General features: G+C 38.4%; 1 protein-coding gene across 3 annotated transcripts in view; it reads right to left on the minus strand.

Annotated features, from left to right (window-relative positions):
• The window catches only part of RTN4 (reticulon 4), a 66,194-nt gene that overhangs the window by 2,284 nt on the left and 47,042 nt on the right, over nt 1–16,868 (minus strand). For 2 of the 3 annotated variants that reach the window (XM_074949455.1, XM_074949456.1), the window contains 4 exons: nt 9,873–10,080; nt 6,592–6,730; nt 2,386–2,455; nt 1,778–1,824 (listed from right to left, as the gene is read on the minus strand). In XM_074949455.1, the coding sequence (XP_074805556.1) occupies nt 1,778–1,824; nt 2,386–2,455; nt 6,592–6,730; nt 9,873–10,080 (464 nt within the window). Of the gene's footprint in view, nt 1–1,777; nt 1,825–2,385; nt 2,456–6,591; nt 6,731–9,872; nt 10,081–12,855; nt 12,991–16,868 lie in introns of those variants that run through there. The other variant, XM_074949458.1, reaches the window with a different exon arrangement.

A 16,868-nucleotide genomic window follows, 5' to 3' on the forward strand; every position in this document is an offset into this window, starting at 1 on the left:
ATATGTATACTGTTAGAAGCACAATGCTTTGAACAAGTGAGATATCTCAGTTCCCTTCTGCTATTCTCCACATACACCTGGACAGTTACTAGAGATCCCATGGCACTTTGAAGAGGGTGATTAACTGAATGCTGGCTGGCACACTGGAGTTTAACAGGTTCCAAACAGTCAAGTCTGCACATGGGCCAGTTATGTGCTCTTAATAGCAACGGGCTTTCCTCCTAATCACTATGCAACTAGGATGTTACAAAAGTAGTGTATTACCACTGAAACAGAACAGCCAAGCCGGACTGCAGAAGGGTGGGATGGAGCCCACCATAAAAATGTATATTACTAGTCACACATTATCACCAGTAGGAGTTTCTAACCAGTGGTTCAGAAATTTCCCTGGACATTGACAGTAAAACTGCTAACTCTCTCAGCTTCTGCCAAGGCAGAGTCTCTCTTGAGAGTTCATTATCTTGGTACACTTGATCACTCCATTGCAGAGCCCCGTGATCTGTCTTTTATAAGAAATAATTCCCTTGTAATGAAAACATGGAGCCTATTCCCCTCTGATTGTTTGGACAGCAGAACATACGAGCTGCCAACTTTCAAGGACTGCAGGGCTTTTGATGAATTTACCTCAAACATTTGGACTTCCCTCCAACGTAAGAAAAATCTACCTCACACACCTGAAAATCATTTGACCTGTAGGCTTAGAACGAGGAATACTATCCATCATGACTATCAGGATCAATCTGAAGCAGAGTGCATAAGCAGAGCCTTGTTTGTTTTCGGCATGTCTCACTGGGAGCCAGAATGTACTGGTATTAATTCAGTTCCTTTGCCGTCAGAGATTGAAGGCTTCATAAGTGAGGTTGGGCATTTTAAAGGGATTATTTTTATACTTTCAGAAAACAACAATCAGCTGGCGATTTAAGTCAGTGGGACTAGGAAGCCTGCAGACAGGGTAAGTTGTCAGTCTTCCTCTTCCAGGGCCATGTGACTTCCCTTCATCTTGTGGGTACTTCCTTCTTTTCTGGTGCTGAGTGATCTTTGCTGTGCAAGTGGGTTTGAGAGCAGATGATGGGAGTGTCCCAAAACTGCTCTGTGTGCCTCATTGTATTTGGTCCCCGCTGCCTTCTTCACTGCGTTGCCCCTTTACATTGGTCTTTATTGTACAGGTGCTTTTCAGAGAGAAGGAATCCCTGTGTCAGTGCTCACCTGGTCAACTACTCTATTCCCTGATGGATCCAATTCCTGCCTAATACTGCTACAATCTCCTGTCCCTCCCAGCAATTACTGTCTTCAACAGATTTACCAGAGGAGCATTAGACTGTGCCAAGCTCCCGCTACGTGCATTAGCCAGTAGTACAAATCACATGGGCTCAAGAATAAATGTCTGCAATGCCAGCTTCAAGGTGGCTTCTCAAAAAAACTATATAAATTACTTACTGAGATTTTACATAACTCAGATATTGCTACTTTAGTACTGAACAAATTGGGATCAGAGGGAGAGAAGGTGAAATCATACTAAGCAAACCTCTCTTATAATTATTATATGCTTCGCATATTTCCTAAAGAAGAGGGGAAATGCACTATGGGCTTTAATTGTACTACTCGTAACACTGTCAGGAAACCTGCACTGGCCATTTTTAGAAACAATATCAGGTGTTGAGGTTAAAGGTTTAGGAGACTAAAATCAGATTTCTAGTTATTCATTCTTAAGTGTTTCTGATTCAACAGGAGTAATTTTTAATCAGACATTTGTGAATGTCAGACATTAAGCACTCACCTGATGTCTCTCATAAATAACAGGAACACTGAAGAGAGAAATCAGAGCTGGAAAGGAACAGAGCGGGTTTAAATACAAACAAGATAAAGACGCCACTCAACTAAAATTTAAAAACAGTTTTCACAGCCTGGCATATTTTTAAAAAAGCAAAAAAGAGAACTAAATCACAATGCAAAAATTGTTAGGCTATTGTAATTTAAATGGATCTTATAAGAAAAAGATGTTCTGTAGCAATACTGTATTAGTTACACTTCAGGTTTCTGTCATCCTGGTGGAACGTGACAGTAACCAGTTTTGCACCATCATATAATTTGTACAAGGCAACTGGAATTTGAAAGTAAGAACTACAGGTAGCAAAATGAGCAAAACTAAATATGATTTTTAAATGATGTTGTTTTGTCCTGAAAGTCAGCAACCTAAGGACAAACAATGAAATTCAAAAATACTATTTTTATAATTCCACAATCTAAAAAAGTAAAATAAAAGATCATGCAACAACCTACATTGTGTTGTACTGCAAGTAGATACACACAGCATTTAAGAGGCTTCAATACTTTTCCAGGGTTATTTTGCAAGGCAAAGTATTTAACACAATTTAAAGCACTTACCCAGTATCAGTAATGTCAGACCATTAAACAAGGCACCAACATAGGTGAATACCCACATCAACACTGCAAACTGAAAGAACAAAGGTCAGTTAGGCCATAAACAGTCTAATCAAGATGTGTTCATTAGAACATTAAGAGAGGTGCCTTTAACAAAATTACCCTTCTCTAAAGGCGTGTATAAAGCTCAGCAAAAAAACACTTTGTATGTCAAAGATGATTATAGATGAGGGACTGTATGGGTGAGGCGATGGGTAATAGGATATGCAGCCTTTCATTTCGAGGTCACAAGTCTGAATTTAGCCCAGGTCAATAGTGACCAAAAAGCTACTACCATTTCATGACTATTCAGTGTTCTTCTGCACTCATACAGCACTTTCAATCCATAGTGCTTTATGATGATGGGTAAACATGATTATTTTTTCCTTACAGATGGAGTAAGTGAGGCACGGTAGGAGGCTAACTGTCTTGCCCAAGGTCACACAGCAAGTCAGTGGCGGAGATGAAATAGAACCCAGGTCTCCTGACTTACAACCCAACACCCAAATCCACAAGGTCAGAGCCACCCCTTTACATAGGTTGTGAGTTGGTGAAATTAAGCCTATACAAGAGTCAACATCACAAAAAGAACCATTAGAACCACATTTTTGCTGGTTTGACTCAGTACAGAGGCCAAGAATTAAATTGTCTGTTAGAGATGGTAATGTTGTGTCAGGGCACAGGCCTGTTTGAAAGGCAGTGTGGAAGAAATGGCAAGTTTATTTTCCTTCCTTCTTCATTTTAAATGAACAGTACAGATACTCTTACAAGTGTGGATTCAGTTATTAAATATTCATAGTAGGAAGGCGTCAGAGTCCATCTTCCATTTTATGGCACAGAACATTTAAACCAAAAAGCATAAAGCCTTAAGAATTAAAAGTGCTGATGGAATTTTAAGGTTACAAAAAAGATTTAAAATTCTAGACTAACAAAAATTTAGAAAATAAGTGTATATTCTGGTAGGAAAGACTCCTGAAACCCATGTATTGCTGTAATTTCTGAGTTCTGGGCATAATATCCATAAACCATACTGCAGAATTAATCTCTCTCTCACTCACACAGTCTGGCCCAAATCCTCTGCTTGTGCCCAGTCCATACTCAGTACAGCAGAGTGTATCAGGAAGGCAGGACTTCGTCTGGACTTGGAGCAGTCCTGCTGATAGAAAGGTTTGCCTCCATGCTCGATGCAGAGCAAGCCCAAAATTATGTAAGTTCTGAATCTATAATTTTTTAAAACTTTTGTCAACTTTATATTGAGATTGCAGAAGTGGCAACCTCAGCACTGTGCTGGGTGCCATACAAACATTTAGTAAAGGACAGTCACAAAATCATAGTAATGTAAAGTGAAAAAACACACTATTGCAAGAACAAGCACTTTCTAAAATTAAGTAGCATATGCTGAAGACACTAGAGCCCAGCTTAGCCTCACATCCATATATTCATCTCCTTTATGCTGAGGTACTACACAGAATAAGGAAGTTTACTGATCCCAAAAAGTAACTGCTGTTGCTTTTTCTTAGTAAGATTTTTTAAAGCTCTTTATTTCTCTGGCTCCAAGCCAGAGTGAAGCATAAGCAGCCCAAAGTCTATCACAAAGATAATACTGCTTTTCCCGCATGGCTCCATACAGGAAAGAATGAACTCAAAGTCTTCTACTGTAATCCTGATGGGTGAATCAAGTGCCATAACTAATTTGTTACCCACTTTATTCCAATTATTAGTAACTGATTACACAATACAAGTACTTTGTAATCTAATTTAATGGCAAATTAAAAAAAAAAACATAGGTCAGTTTCTTCAAGTTGTTTTACTATGAGCTAGTTCAAGTAAAGTAATGGGCTCCATCATTCAAGTAACAACATGGCTTCACAGTATTCATGTCCTAACAGAAATGTTCTTTATTGCACGAGTTTTGGATGAATCACTATATAACCACACACCCAACACAATATAGTTCCCTTCCTTGGCTTTTCCTGGCAAGTACTGTACACAGCTATCCGTTGAAGTTATAACTGAAAGAGTTCCTTTGAACTTTACCATATACAGTACAAATATTTTAGATGCCATTTTAAACCATCATGACTCCACACCGTTTAATCAAAACATCTCAGAAATGATTACACCTAGATTTCACTGTTAGCATAAGTACATATGGTAAACTGGACTCTATTCCTGTTCTACTTTCAAATTCAGTAATATGGAATATTATGTAAAAGCATAAATGTGACTTTCTATACCCAAGATGTTTATTTAAATAGATGAGACAATGCCATTTGTTGACCAGGGCCCTTATTAGGCATAAAATCTCAATATTTTAAAGTTTTCCTACAACAGAAACTACTTCAGAGCCATGAAATTTTGTAAGCTGACTTTACAGTTTATTGATTTCATACAAAGACTGCATCCAAACTACCATACAATAAAAAAGTGCATTAGGTTTAAGTAGGTTAAAGCTTTCCTCCAAGACAAATGAGACTCTTTCAATTCTATTCTGAAGTCAAAAGAAATTGAAGAAAAAGAAATAATAGTTTAGCAGGATAAACAGCAGCTTTCCTGAAGCTCACAAACCAAGCTATTTAAAAAAACCAAAAAAAAATTTGGAAGGAATTTTCTCTTTTCTTGCATTCATTAATAATGACTGAATGAAAGTCAGATCTTCAAGAACAGTTTGGCTGTCCATTCTTTTCTCTTAACCGATAGTCTAATTCTTTCTTTGTGGCATCACAAGCAGTTGGTGTGTAAATTCTCATATCACAAATGAGGGCTTGCACCTTAAGGAGCACCTTAATTATTGAAATCTTTTTGCCAGACAAAAGCCCTTCGTGATTGAGTTTTTCCCTGATGTATTTCCTGAGACAAATCCACAAGATTTTAGTCCTGGCCAAAAGAGGCTTTAAATCTACTTCCTAAATCTAAGGCTAAAACATGCCTCACAAATAACTAACTATAAGAGCACACAATATATGGAGGAAATTTGCTTTTTTTTTTTTTTAAAGGGCAATTTAAAAGGTCATTGATTATATATCAAAATGTGACTTTGGTCATTTCACAGCTGTTCAATTGGCTAGAACAGTGGTTTTCAACCTGTGGTGCGCAGACCCCTTGGGTTCGCAGATTATGTGTAAGGGGTCCATGGAAGGTTGTCGTTACCATAGAACTGTGGTTTTCAACCTGTGGTCTATAGTTCAGTTCCCTCTTATTGAGTGTGAAAGTGGTGTAGTCTTCCCCGAGAGGATCACTCAGTGTGACGATTGAGAGGGAGGGGCAGCAGTCAGAATATAGTCACTGCAGAAACTCATGCAGAAGTAGAAACAGATCTGTTTAGACCACTTCACCAGAGGACTACTGTCACAACAGAAACCATGTAAACAGAAATGGGAAGTGCAAGAAATGAGAACCCACAGGATCTTTATAAAAATAACTCAAACCTCCCTGCTGCTAAGGATTTCAATTATATGACAGGTTTCAGAGTAGCAGCCGTGTTAGTCTGTATCCGCAAAAAGAAAAGGAGTACTTGTGGCACCTTAGAGACTAACAAATTTATTTGAGCATAAGCTTTCCGTGAGCTACAGCTGAAGTGAGCTGTAGCTCACGGAAAGCTTATGCTCAAATAAATTTGTTAGTCTCTAAGGTGCCACAAGTACTCCTTTTCTTTTTAATTCTATGACGGTGTTATGTAGCCTCTCCCTGGGTCTGTGGGAGTCTGCACTGCAACAGGTAGAACCGGACACAGAGGGAAAGGATGTAACAGGTGGTTGAGAGAACTATTTGCAAGTCAATTATTGGTGGAGTCTTGTACAACATTAGCAAATGTGATATTCATGTCAAATGCCATTTGAAATGTAATGTTCATCGATGCTTTAGGTAATCTCAAGCTGCACAGCTATAAATGTTCTTTTGGGTATTTAAGATTAGCAGAATGAGAAACTGTACCTAGAAATTCAATGGGCCAGATGCTGGCCACTTACTGGTGCTGACATGTGAGCCAAAAAACAAAAACAGAAAGGAGTTAGACTGTGCCCAGCTATCCCCAAATTCAGATTTTTAAAGAAATGGACACATTCCAAATACCTTTAACATCTGACCACTGGCTCAATTTAAACCTCTCTTTTTAAGCCCTGTTGAGGAAAGTCAAATCTACAGCTGTATGTTGTATGCTTTATCATTTACCTTCAGAGAATCAACTAAGTCATCAACTAAGAAAAGACGTCTGAGCTCCTTTACTGTGCCATTAATGTGGCCAAGTGCAGCATTGCTGTACTTCTGGACAAGCTCCTCAGACACAGCAACATCAGTCTCCAAGTAAGCCCTACAAAATGAAAGAATCATTCATGAGACACAAGCTTTACCTGCTTGTTTTTTACATTACTAAATCAGGTCTTCTCTGCTCTGGAAGACTCTATAGCAGCGGTTCTCAAACAGTGGGTCAGGACCCCAAAGTGGGTCGCGTCCCCATTTTAATGAAGAAAAAAGCAGCAAAAAAGAGAAAAGGCAGTATTAAAAAAATTCCTTGCAGCTCACCTTTAAGCAATAATCAACACGAAGAGATGGATAAAGTTACTCTTCATTTTATTAAGTCTTCTAAATGGAATTTCTTTAAGCAAATGATTGTTAATGTTCTAGAGAAGGATTCTGGTCCAAAAGGATTTAGTGCCTCACTTTTTGGAAGTGAAAGGTTAAGGTTTGCAATTTGCAACAGGCCAGACTTCCTCCACTCTGCCTGCAGTCTCCCTCTCTCTGCTTAAAGTCTGAAGATTTAGCTGAAAGTTCCAGGAATTTTCCAATCAGAAAGATAAAAATCCTGTAATCCTTATAAAGTGTTCTCACACGCCCCCATCCCCCACTCCCTATCCCACCTTTTCCATTTACTACTAAACAGAGTCGCTAGGTCAGTATTAGATTCTTTAAATAGAAAATGATCATTTTAAAATTTAGTTTCATGTCCAGTAAGGGCTCAGAGGGGAGATGTTGCTTATCTGGAATATGGCACCCAATTCTATCTACACTGCCCCATGACTGGCAAATTAGCTCTGTTCTACATCTACTCATTAAGACACCTATTTTATTTAACAGGTAATTAGAATTATGAGAGACGTTTTATAGTATTTATACAGTTGTGTTAAGTATTGTTTACCTGGAAAAAGTATTTATTGTTTTACAATTCTCAAAAAGCATGCTACGTGTCCCACAAAACCACAAATAAAAGAGGACAGATTCCCTGCCCTGAGGAGTTTGAAATCTAAGTTCAAGCAAACTGCAATATAGCGGGGCAACCAGTCCGAATGCAAAGAGGGGACGTCAAAAATGAAGCTAGCAGACAGCATGTTAGGACAACAAAGACATTTATGTTATTCATTGCTGGTAGGCATTCTAGAAGAAGTGGATCTTAACATGGGATCTAAAAGAGGAGATGGTAAGGGCCATAGGGACCAACTCAAAAAGGGTATTCCAAGGTAAGTGAGCAGTGCTGGGAGAGCGGGGAAAACAGAGGAGAAGTGGACAAATGGGGCATCAAGGCTGCTAATACTGGCAGAACTGAGCCTTCAAGAGACAACCCTGGACAAGGAAGGAGGGGCAGAGTTATGCAGGGCCTTGATGATGAGGTGTCTGACGTGACTTGATCAATAGGTCAGAAACATGGACCTGGTAACTGCTTTTTGTATGGATTGTCAGGGAGAGGAGAGGCCAGGGCGGAACAGTTTGTAGCAAATAAGAAAGAAGGGCCTGAATGAGAATATCCACTGTATGGACAGAAAGAAAAGGTCAGATCTTAGAAATGTTGTGGAGTTAACTATGTACTTACTGTAAACCAGTTTGTACTTATTGAATACCAGTTATAGAGAAACTGCATTCAGAGTACTCCAACTACCAGTTCCTTTAATTTAAAGGCTTTCCCTTTTAAACCAGCTTCGTTAAGGCTGGCCAGTATCCTATTTTGCATTGTTCTGCTGAATGCTATTACAACTGTGGGTCTATGTTTTTAATGTCAATAGCCACAGATGCATTTTTCCTGATCTGTCTGCACTGTAACATTACCCCTTCTTAGAGTTTTCACCCACCCCAATTTAAAGGACCACCCTACTGCAGGCAGCTGTTGGCTTTTAGGGAGTGGACTGGCCACTTCTGTAAGCATTTACAGAGTGCAGATGAGGAGATTCCAATGGGGAGGACAGACCAGCTGCCTCAGCAAACCTCTCTTGCTTTGGTTTTGAAGGAATGGAAAGGGAGGGAGGGAAGGGAGAACTGACCCTAAGAAGACCACAGGAAGGCTACATCTGTCCTCATGGAGGAGAGGTTTTAAAAAACTACCACATATCAATCTTATCTGGAAAAGAGAATTGGCAATAGCACAAAAAAAGCAGCTGAAGAAAAGTAAACTGGGAAAATGGAGGAGAAAAGGAGACTGAACCATATTTTGGAATGGAAAGGAGGAAAGTTGCTGGATGGTGTGGCTGGTTATGCAATAAGGAAACATACACTCTTAATAATTATTTTAATGCATTAATGTGAAGTTTACAGCTCTAAAGACCTAATTCTACAGTAGGTGCACTGCTATGGCCTACATGAACCCAATAGTAATAGCAAAGCTCCCTGCTTTTCTAACCACACGAACTATGCCCATGCCACATTCTTGGGAGTGGGCACAGTTATTATTTAACAAGTTAATCATCTGTTCTCTTTGGGGATTTCAATGAACTCAGTCATCCAAGTCTTCAAAATTGGCCCTGTTTGAATTTGAAAATTGAAACTGTTTACAGTTTTCCTCATTGGAGTCCAAGTTTTCAGATTTATCCACTGATCAGGTCACAATGAACCCGGATATTGCATCTAACAAATTGCTTATAATCCAACCAAATGGACTCATTTAGAATATAGCTGCATTACTGCACATTCATGCTAGCATAGTAAGAGTTAAGCATCCTATTAAGAAAGGATTTCAGAAAGAGGTATATAACAAAATGTGAATAATTAGCAACAGAACATATCTTCTGCTGTATTTACTAATCTTTACCAAACCACAAATTGCTTTACAGTTATCCAAGTATGACATTTTTAATGGCTTAGTACTTGATGTCAGGGCATATCTGAAGTGCTGAATCAAGTATTAATGTGTAAGTAAGTTCGATGAACCAAACTGAAATATATATATATAAAGTTTTAGTGTGCTACTGGAGTCTGTCTTGCCTTTTTGAAGAAATACACTATGCCAGACAAACAGCCTTAATTCATTTTCCTTACCATTTTTTGTGTCCATTCTATGAAATTATTTTGTGAAAATACCAATCATGTTTGAGAGTAGCTACAGTTGAGAGAGAGAGAGAGACTGTACAGTATTGAGGCTGTTTTACATTGCCATGCACTGGTACAGTATATATATATTCAAATGCAGTTAGCTGCATCTATACTGATAATCCAACAAACATGTACTTTGTATTAAAGAAAAACCTCACCTAAATGGGTGGCCTTCATCGGACTTCTGGATTGCCTGGATAACTCCCTTGTATATCCTGAAGCTGATCGTCACAGAAAGAAGGGCCAAGGCAATGTAAGCTGTCACACTCACAATGCTGAATACTGTTAATGAAAGCAGCAGGAACAAGCTGGCACCAAACACCACTCCTGTCTTCTTCATGTCTCGCCAGTAAAGGAGGTCAACAACTAAAAGTTAAAAGGTCTGAAATTAGAATACAAGACCTCTTACATCCATATGACAAGTGTACATTTGTTTTATCTGAATATTACATCTTAAATAATTGAACCCAGTATCTCATATTTCTACATTATTAGAAGTTTATAATTATAAACAATAAGCATTCTGGGAAGAGTTGGAACTGGTTTTACACTAGACTCTGGATTATTGGAATTACCCAAAATGAATTTGCTAAAATTCAAGGGCAGTTCTACCCTGAAAAGAGACTACATCAAAATGAAATCTTAATCTGCTCTTCATGAGCATTCTGAGTCACACGTGCTCACATCAGTGACAAGTTTTTACTGCTTTTTATTTCTGTACCTCTGGGCACCCAACAGCTAAAAGAAAGATTCTGTTTTTCTTGAGGCTAATCAACAGAATTGTTTACTGAATTGGAAACCACTACACCTGTGTAAACCCAATGAAGGCAAGTGCACAGATATCACCGAGGGCAGCATTTTAAGACAATGGGGCTGGTTACACAAATATAACTGAAGGCATAATTGGGCTTGCAAAACCTTTTCTACTGGTGATGATGCTGATGCAAAGTTAGGAACAATCATGGAAATGTAGGGCTAGAAGGGACCTCAGGAGAACCCAGTTTGATTTCCAGTCAAAGCTAAATTTGCAAGCCAATGATGCACAAAATGTTTATTTGTAAACTGAGCATATATTTTCTATATAACCATAGAAACACATGATGCCATTTTTAGTATTACTGTTCAGACTAATTGCTCTTTGCGTAAATCTTTGGCCACTGGGTTAAAATATCAAGTTTCCTCTTTCTGGGTTTGAGTCTGCTGCATTTTTAAGTGAAGTATCACAGATTTAGTGAGAACCTCCATTGTAGCATGCAGGAGTATTTGATCTAACCAGGTTTTATACACTTCTCAATGCTATGTAATGGGAAACGTCATGGGTGAGTTTTGAGTTGCCTAACTTTACAGCTGATTTCTTGGGCGTGGGTTCTCTTCCACGTCATCACTCTCCATCAATAGTGATTATGTAAAATTTATTAGATAGAGCGCTCAATATAAAAGAGGGTAAAAGAAAAAACCTTTATGAGCATTACAAATAATGTTAGCTAGTTATCTAGTCTTTTCAAAATGTGAAGCACTACTATGTTTATTATCTGTTCTAAAACCACTGGGACATCTGTTTATCTGCCTGAATTTGGTTATATTAAGCTTTATGTGAGCTTAGCACTCCAACAGCATCTTGTCTACCTTAAGAATTTTACTCTAACTACAAAACAACCACAATCCAGAATAAATCCGTATATTAATTCAAAACAAGATAAGCAGTTGAAATAACATTGGGTGGTATGTATAATCTGATGGAAATTTGTATGCACTAGCTTTAAATAATTATGTGCTACCTTAGGGCCAGATCCCGCTAATACCTGTGTAGACATAACTTTACTATCATACATAAAAAGCCAATAGAATTATTCATACAACTGCACACACATAAGCAATTTTGGAACTGAAGCCTTCCTTTCAACATTTTAAAATCATTTCAATACAAGATTTGAACTAATCAGCTGGTGTTGGAAAAACAAGAACTCTATGCTTTGTAACTTCTAAAAAAAACTGACAATTTTCATATATGTACAATAGCTTCATTGTCATGATTTTTTTATTTTAAGATCTGCATTAATAGTATGTTATTGTCTCTTTATAGGGACAGTTTGTAACAGTGGTAAAGGACTACATCTGCACAGTTAAAAACAACAAGTGTAATGGCAATAATTCAGCAATCACGAAAATTCCCAGTAACATTCACTGGAAAGGTAGATATTCTAAAATTGGGGTAGTCCGTGAGGGTCCATTTGTATAGTGACTTCCAAAAAACTAGAGTCCTAGCTTCAAATACTTTGTTCCTTAATGACTGAAGACTGGTGACCTCAATCTACTCCCTTCCTTCATTTGGACCTGGAACTGTATTTGCATTTTACATTTCCCCCACATATACTCTGCCCTGTCCCATTCAAAATGAGAAATACCATATAAGCCTCAATGCTAATCCCACATGTATACTGTTTCATTTTGCAATAATGTAAACAATCTTGTAAAACAATTACAAAATTGAATTGTAACTTTTAGTCCATGTGGCTGAGAAAAGGTAAAAGCTGCTTTAAATTCCCCCCCCCCACCTCCAAGACAAGGTAATTTAGAAAATCCAAACTGTATATTGGTGAAAACAGCCTGCTGGCTTTAAACACAGTATACTCACAAAAGGTAAACATACTCTGGGACACTCCGAACAGTATCCTTCCTTATGCTAATTGTGTTTGCTTAAATTTACCCTTGTCTAAACTACAATTACAGCCCTTCAATGTAAGTATTCCAGGCCTAATCTAAAGCAAGTGCAGCTGTCTACATATGGTAAGCATGAATTGTCATCTGGCACATCTAAAAATAGTACTGCTAGCATCCATGCCTCACATGCAGAACTCATCCAATTACATTTTGCCTTTAAAGCAAATGCCGTGATAAGAGGCTGATTGCTGAATTCTCTGAAGTCTTTTCTATCACAGGTTCTTATTTTTAAGGCTGAACAGTTTCAATAGCAGTTTTTGTTACAAAAACAAGCGCTTTTATATTTGATCTGAAAATCCCCTCTCAAAAAATAAATGAGCCACAAGAAACTGTTTTTGTCTTTTGAACAAATTAAAAGCCTCAGGATTCACAAGAGAGTTTTAAATTCATGTATATATATTAAAACAAAAAAGAACTAACCAATTTTGGCATCCATCTTGAGTTTTCCTGCATGCACCCAGATCTTGTACAGCTGACAAGCCAGAACCTTTTCACTTCCGGCTAGGGTATTCAAAGGTCAACTGATATACGCAACTGCCTGCCGCCTCACTACTACAGTTAGAAGCCTCACAGACTAACACAGAATGCTTTAAGCGTTCAGCCAATAGCTGTTTCTCCAGTAAGTCCTTGGAATGCAGTTAAAGTATTAAAAAAAAAAAAAAAAAAAGATATTTGCAACAGAATCAGACAAGTAAACATTCTACATCTAGCATAAAAAAGATTTCAGGGCCAAATAAAGATTCTATATAGAAAAAAGGAATGAACAAAGAAAGGACAAAATCATGTCTCATTTAAGAAACTGAATGCATGAATCAGAAAACGTTTCTCAAATACCCTCCTGTAGTCTAACAGTTAAGTTGAAATTTTTGATGACTGTTTCATTCAAATACCAGTTTAAAAAAAAAAAAAGTTCACAGCTGCAGACAACTGCCATTTTTTGGCCTGATTTTACAATTGCTGGTGTACTAACATGGGAATCTATTAAGAAGCATTGAACATCTGCAGCTTAAACAGGCATCTATAGGGTGCAATATTTTTGTCAAATCAACCATCTACAATACGTATTATGATAGTACCTTATATGGGAAAATTCCTGTGAAGGTTTTATGTTAACCCTTACTATACCATCATTTTCCAGTAAGACAAATTAAAACAAATATATACATGACTTCCAAAATGTTATGTTTTCTGCTTAAAAGACCACTAGAAAAAAAACAGATGTAAAAATTAAAGCTGCTGTTTTTATTTAAACCAGGGGTATCCAAACAGGTTAGAGAACAAATATGACAGGGCCATTTGTGGGCTAGAAGCTTGGACCTCTTCATAATTTAGATTTTCTAGATACAAAAATCCCCTTTAGGCTTGGCTGCCTCATTCTGCTTCTGAGGAAGTACCACACAGGTCTTCAAAAATTGCAGCATCTTCTGTGAAAAGCATTAGGCAGTCAAAGCCAAGGAAAAGCTATCAGCAAGGGATCAAAGTAGCTACAAAACAGAGGTAGGCAAGAATGAAGAAGCAGGACAGTGCTACTTCCTCTGTGGGCTACTTCACAGGATTTTGCAGGTTACTGAGGACTGTAAACTAAAGATCCTTGGTTTAAACCAATATTTACCAACAAAACCATTGACAAAAACTTAAGCCAAGACAACAGTGACTGCAAGATGGTGGTGAGTTTTGCGACTATACCAGAAAGAAACTGATCTCATTGCCCCTTTCACTGAAATGAAAGCCTTCAGTCTAGTGCTGCTCATATTTAAATTAAGGGATGGCTACATACATTTGCAAAATGTGTGCATTGATAACAGTTGAGAGCACTCACTCTGAATTGTGTTATAACCTGATTTACTCCTGGCTCGAAACTGACTTTAAACCATGTAACAAAATCACGGTACATTTCAGATCTTTACAGTTCTGCAAGGATCTGTCTGTGTTACAATTACTAGGGAGTCAGAGGATCTAGCTACAACACAATTCCATAGATGAGATCTTATTCATCTTCCATAATGGGAATAAAGCAGTCAAAAAAAAAAGCGGGGGGGGGGGAGGAGAAGAGGCTGGGGCAGGGGGAGGGATAGCTCAGTGGTTTGAGCATTGGCCTGCTAAACCCAGAGTTGTAAATTCAATCCTTGAGGGGGCCACTTAGGGATCTGGGGCAAAAATTGGGGATTGGTCCTGCTTTGAGCAAGGGGTTGGACTAGATGACCTCCTGAGATCCCTTCCAACCCTGATATTCTATGATTCTATGAATGTTACAGAAGACAGTTAAAGTCTCTTCTATACTGAAAGCTGGAACAGTGTTGTAACCAGATCCCCAGCTCAAATGTAATTATAATGTAGACAGGCCTAAAAGAAGGTTGAGGGGAGATATGATTGCTCTCTAAAAATATATCAAAGGGATAAATACCGGAGAGGGAGAGGAATTATTTAAGCTCAGTACCAATGTGGACACAAGAACAAATGGATATAAACTGGTCACTGGGAAGTTTAGACTTGAAATTAGACGAAGGTTTCGAACCATCAGAGGAGTGAAGTTTTGGAATAGCCTTCCAAGGGAAGCAGTGGGGGCAAAAGATCTATCTGGCTTTAAGATTAAACTTGATAAGTTTATGGAGGAGATGTTATGATGGGATAACATAATTTTGGTAATTAATTCATCTTTAAATATTCATGATAAATAGGCCTAATGGCCTGTGATGGGATGTTAGATGGGGTGGGATCTGAGTTACCCAGGAAAGAATTTTCTGTAGTATCTCACTGGTGAATCTTGCCCATATGCTCAGGGTTTAGCTGATCACCATATTTGGGGTCGGGAAGGAATTTTCCTCCAGGGCAGACTGGAAGAGGCACTGGAGGTTTTTCGCCTTCCTCTGTAGCATGGGGCACAGGTCACTTGCTGGAGGATTCTCTGCTCCTTGAAGTCTTTAAAGCACGATTTGAGGACTTCAATAGCTCAGACATAGGTGAGAGGTTTTTTGCAGGAGTGGGTGGGTGAGATTCTGTGGCCTGCGTTGTGCAGGAGGTCGGACTAGATGATCATAATGGTCCCTTCTGACCTTAGTATCTATGAACCTATGAATATGGTTAAAGTATGGCTTGGTCCAATCAGCTCCACCCTGTTGACCTCTGACCTTGTCTCACGTCCCATGATTGATTTTAAGCTTGCTGTAAGTGGAATGACACCATAGGGGTATACTCAAAATTTTGTAGTGTAGACTGGCCCTTCTACTATGGGCTTATCTACTCAGGGACATCCAGGAAATTAACTAATGGTGTGAATTTGAAGTGGATACATTAAACTGCAGCAAATCCCTGGTGAACACCCTCATTCAGAATTCAAGTGAATTAACACCACTTTAATTCTGAACAGTGGCATCCACATGGGGATTTAATGTGGTTCAATGAATCATCTTCAAATTAACATCTTTAGTTAATTCAGATTAATTTTCCTGCCTGTTCCCATGTAGACAAGCCCTGAGAAGCAGCACTAAAGTCATGGACATTTGCTTTGAGAGCACTGTAAAGTCAAAGAGCCATATTTCTCCCAGAGCTCATTGCAGGGATCAAAAGGAGGCAATCTGCCCTGCTCAGGGGCTGCTGGGTCTCCAAAATGTTATGTTTTCTACTTAAAAGACCCTTAGGAAAAAAACAGATGTAAAAAATAAAGCTGCTGTTTTAATTTAAACCAGGGGTATCCAAACAGGCTAGAGAACAAATATGATGCCCTAAAGTGCACCATACTGCTGGCCCATGGGGCCACTGCAAGGCATAATATATTCAGGACATAAGAATACTCTGGCCATGCTTCCTCCTTTCCCTTATCTTACTCCTGGGGGAATTCTGTAACAATAACAGAACACTGGAAAGAACCCAAAGAACACTGGAAACCCACCATAATTACTAGACTATTCCAAAACTGGAAGGCAAATATTACCTGAAAAATACATGTATTCATGAGCCAATGTACCACCTTTTTCTCTCATTTCAAGATTAGTAGTGACTGGACATCTAACATAGTGAATGCCAGTGAAAACGAGGTAGGATCAGTGGCTAAAATAGGGAAAGAACAAGTTAAAAATTACTTAGACAGGTTAGATATCTTCAGGTCACCAGGGACAGATGAAATACTATGAAATAGTATTCTTGAGAATACTCAAGGAGCTGACTGAAGAGATAACAGATCCATTAGCGATTATCTTCAACAAGTCATGGAAGATGGGAAGAGATTCCAGAGGACTGGAAAAGGGCAAATATAATGCCGATCTATAGAAAGGGAAATAAGGACAACGTGGGGAATTACAGATCAGTCAGCTTAACTTCAGTACCCAGAAAGATAATGAAAAAAAAAATTAGGCAATCAATTAGCAAACACCTAGAAGATGATAAGGTGATAAATAACAGTCAGCATGGATTTGTCAAGAACAAATCATGTCAAA

The sequence above is a fragment of the Natator depressus genome, chromosome 3, assembly GCF_965152275.1.
Source record: "Natator depressus isolate rNatDep1 chromosome 3, rNatDep2.hap1, whole genome shotgun sequence".
Taxonomy (NCBI): domain Eukaryota; kingdom Metazoa; phylum Chordata; order Testudines; family Cheloniidae; genus Natator; species Natator depressus.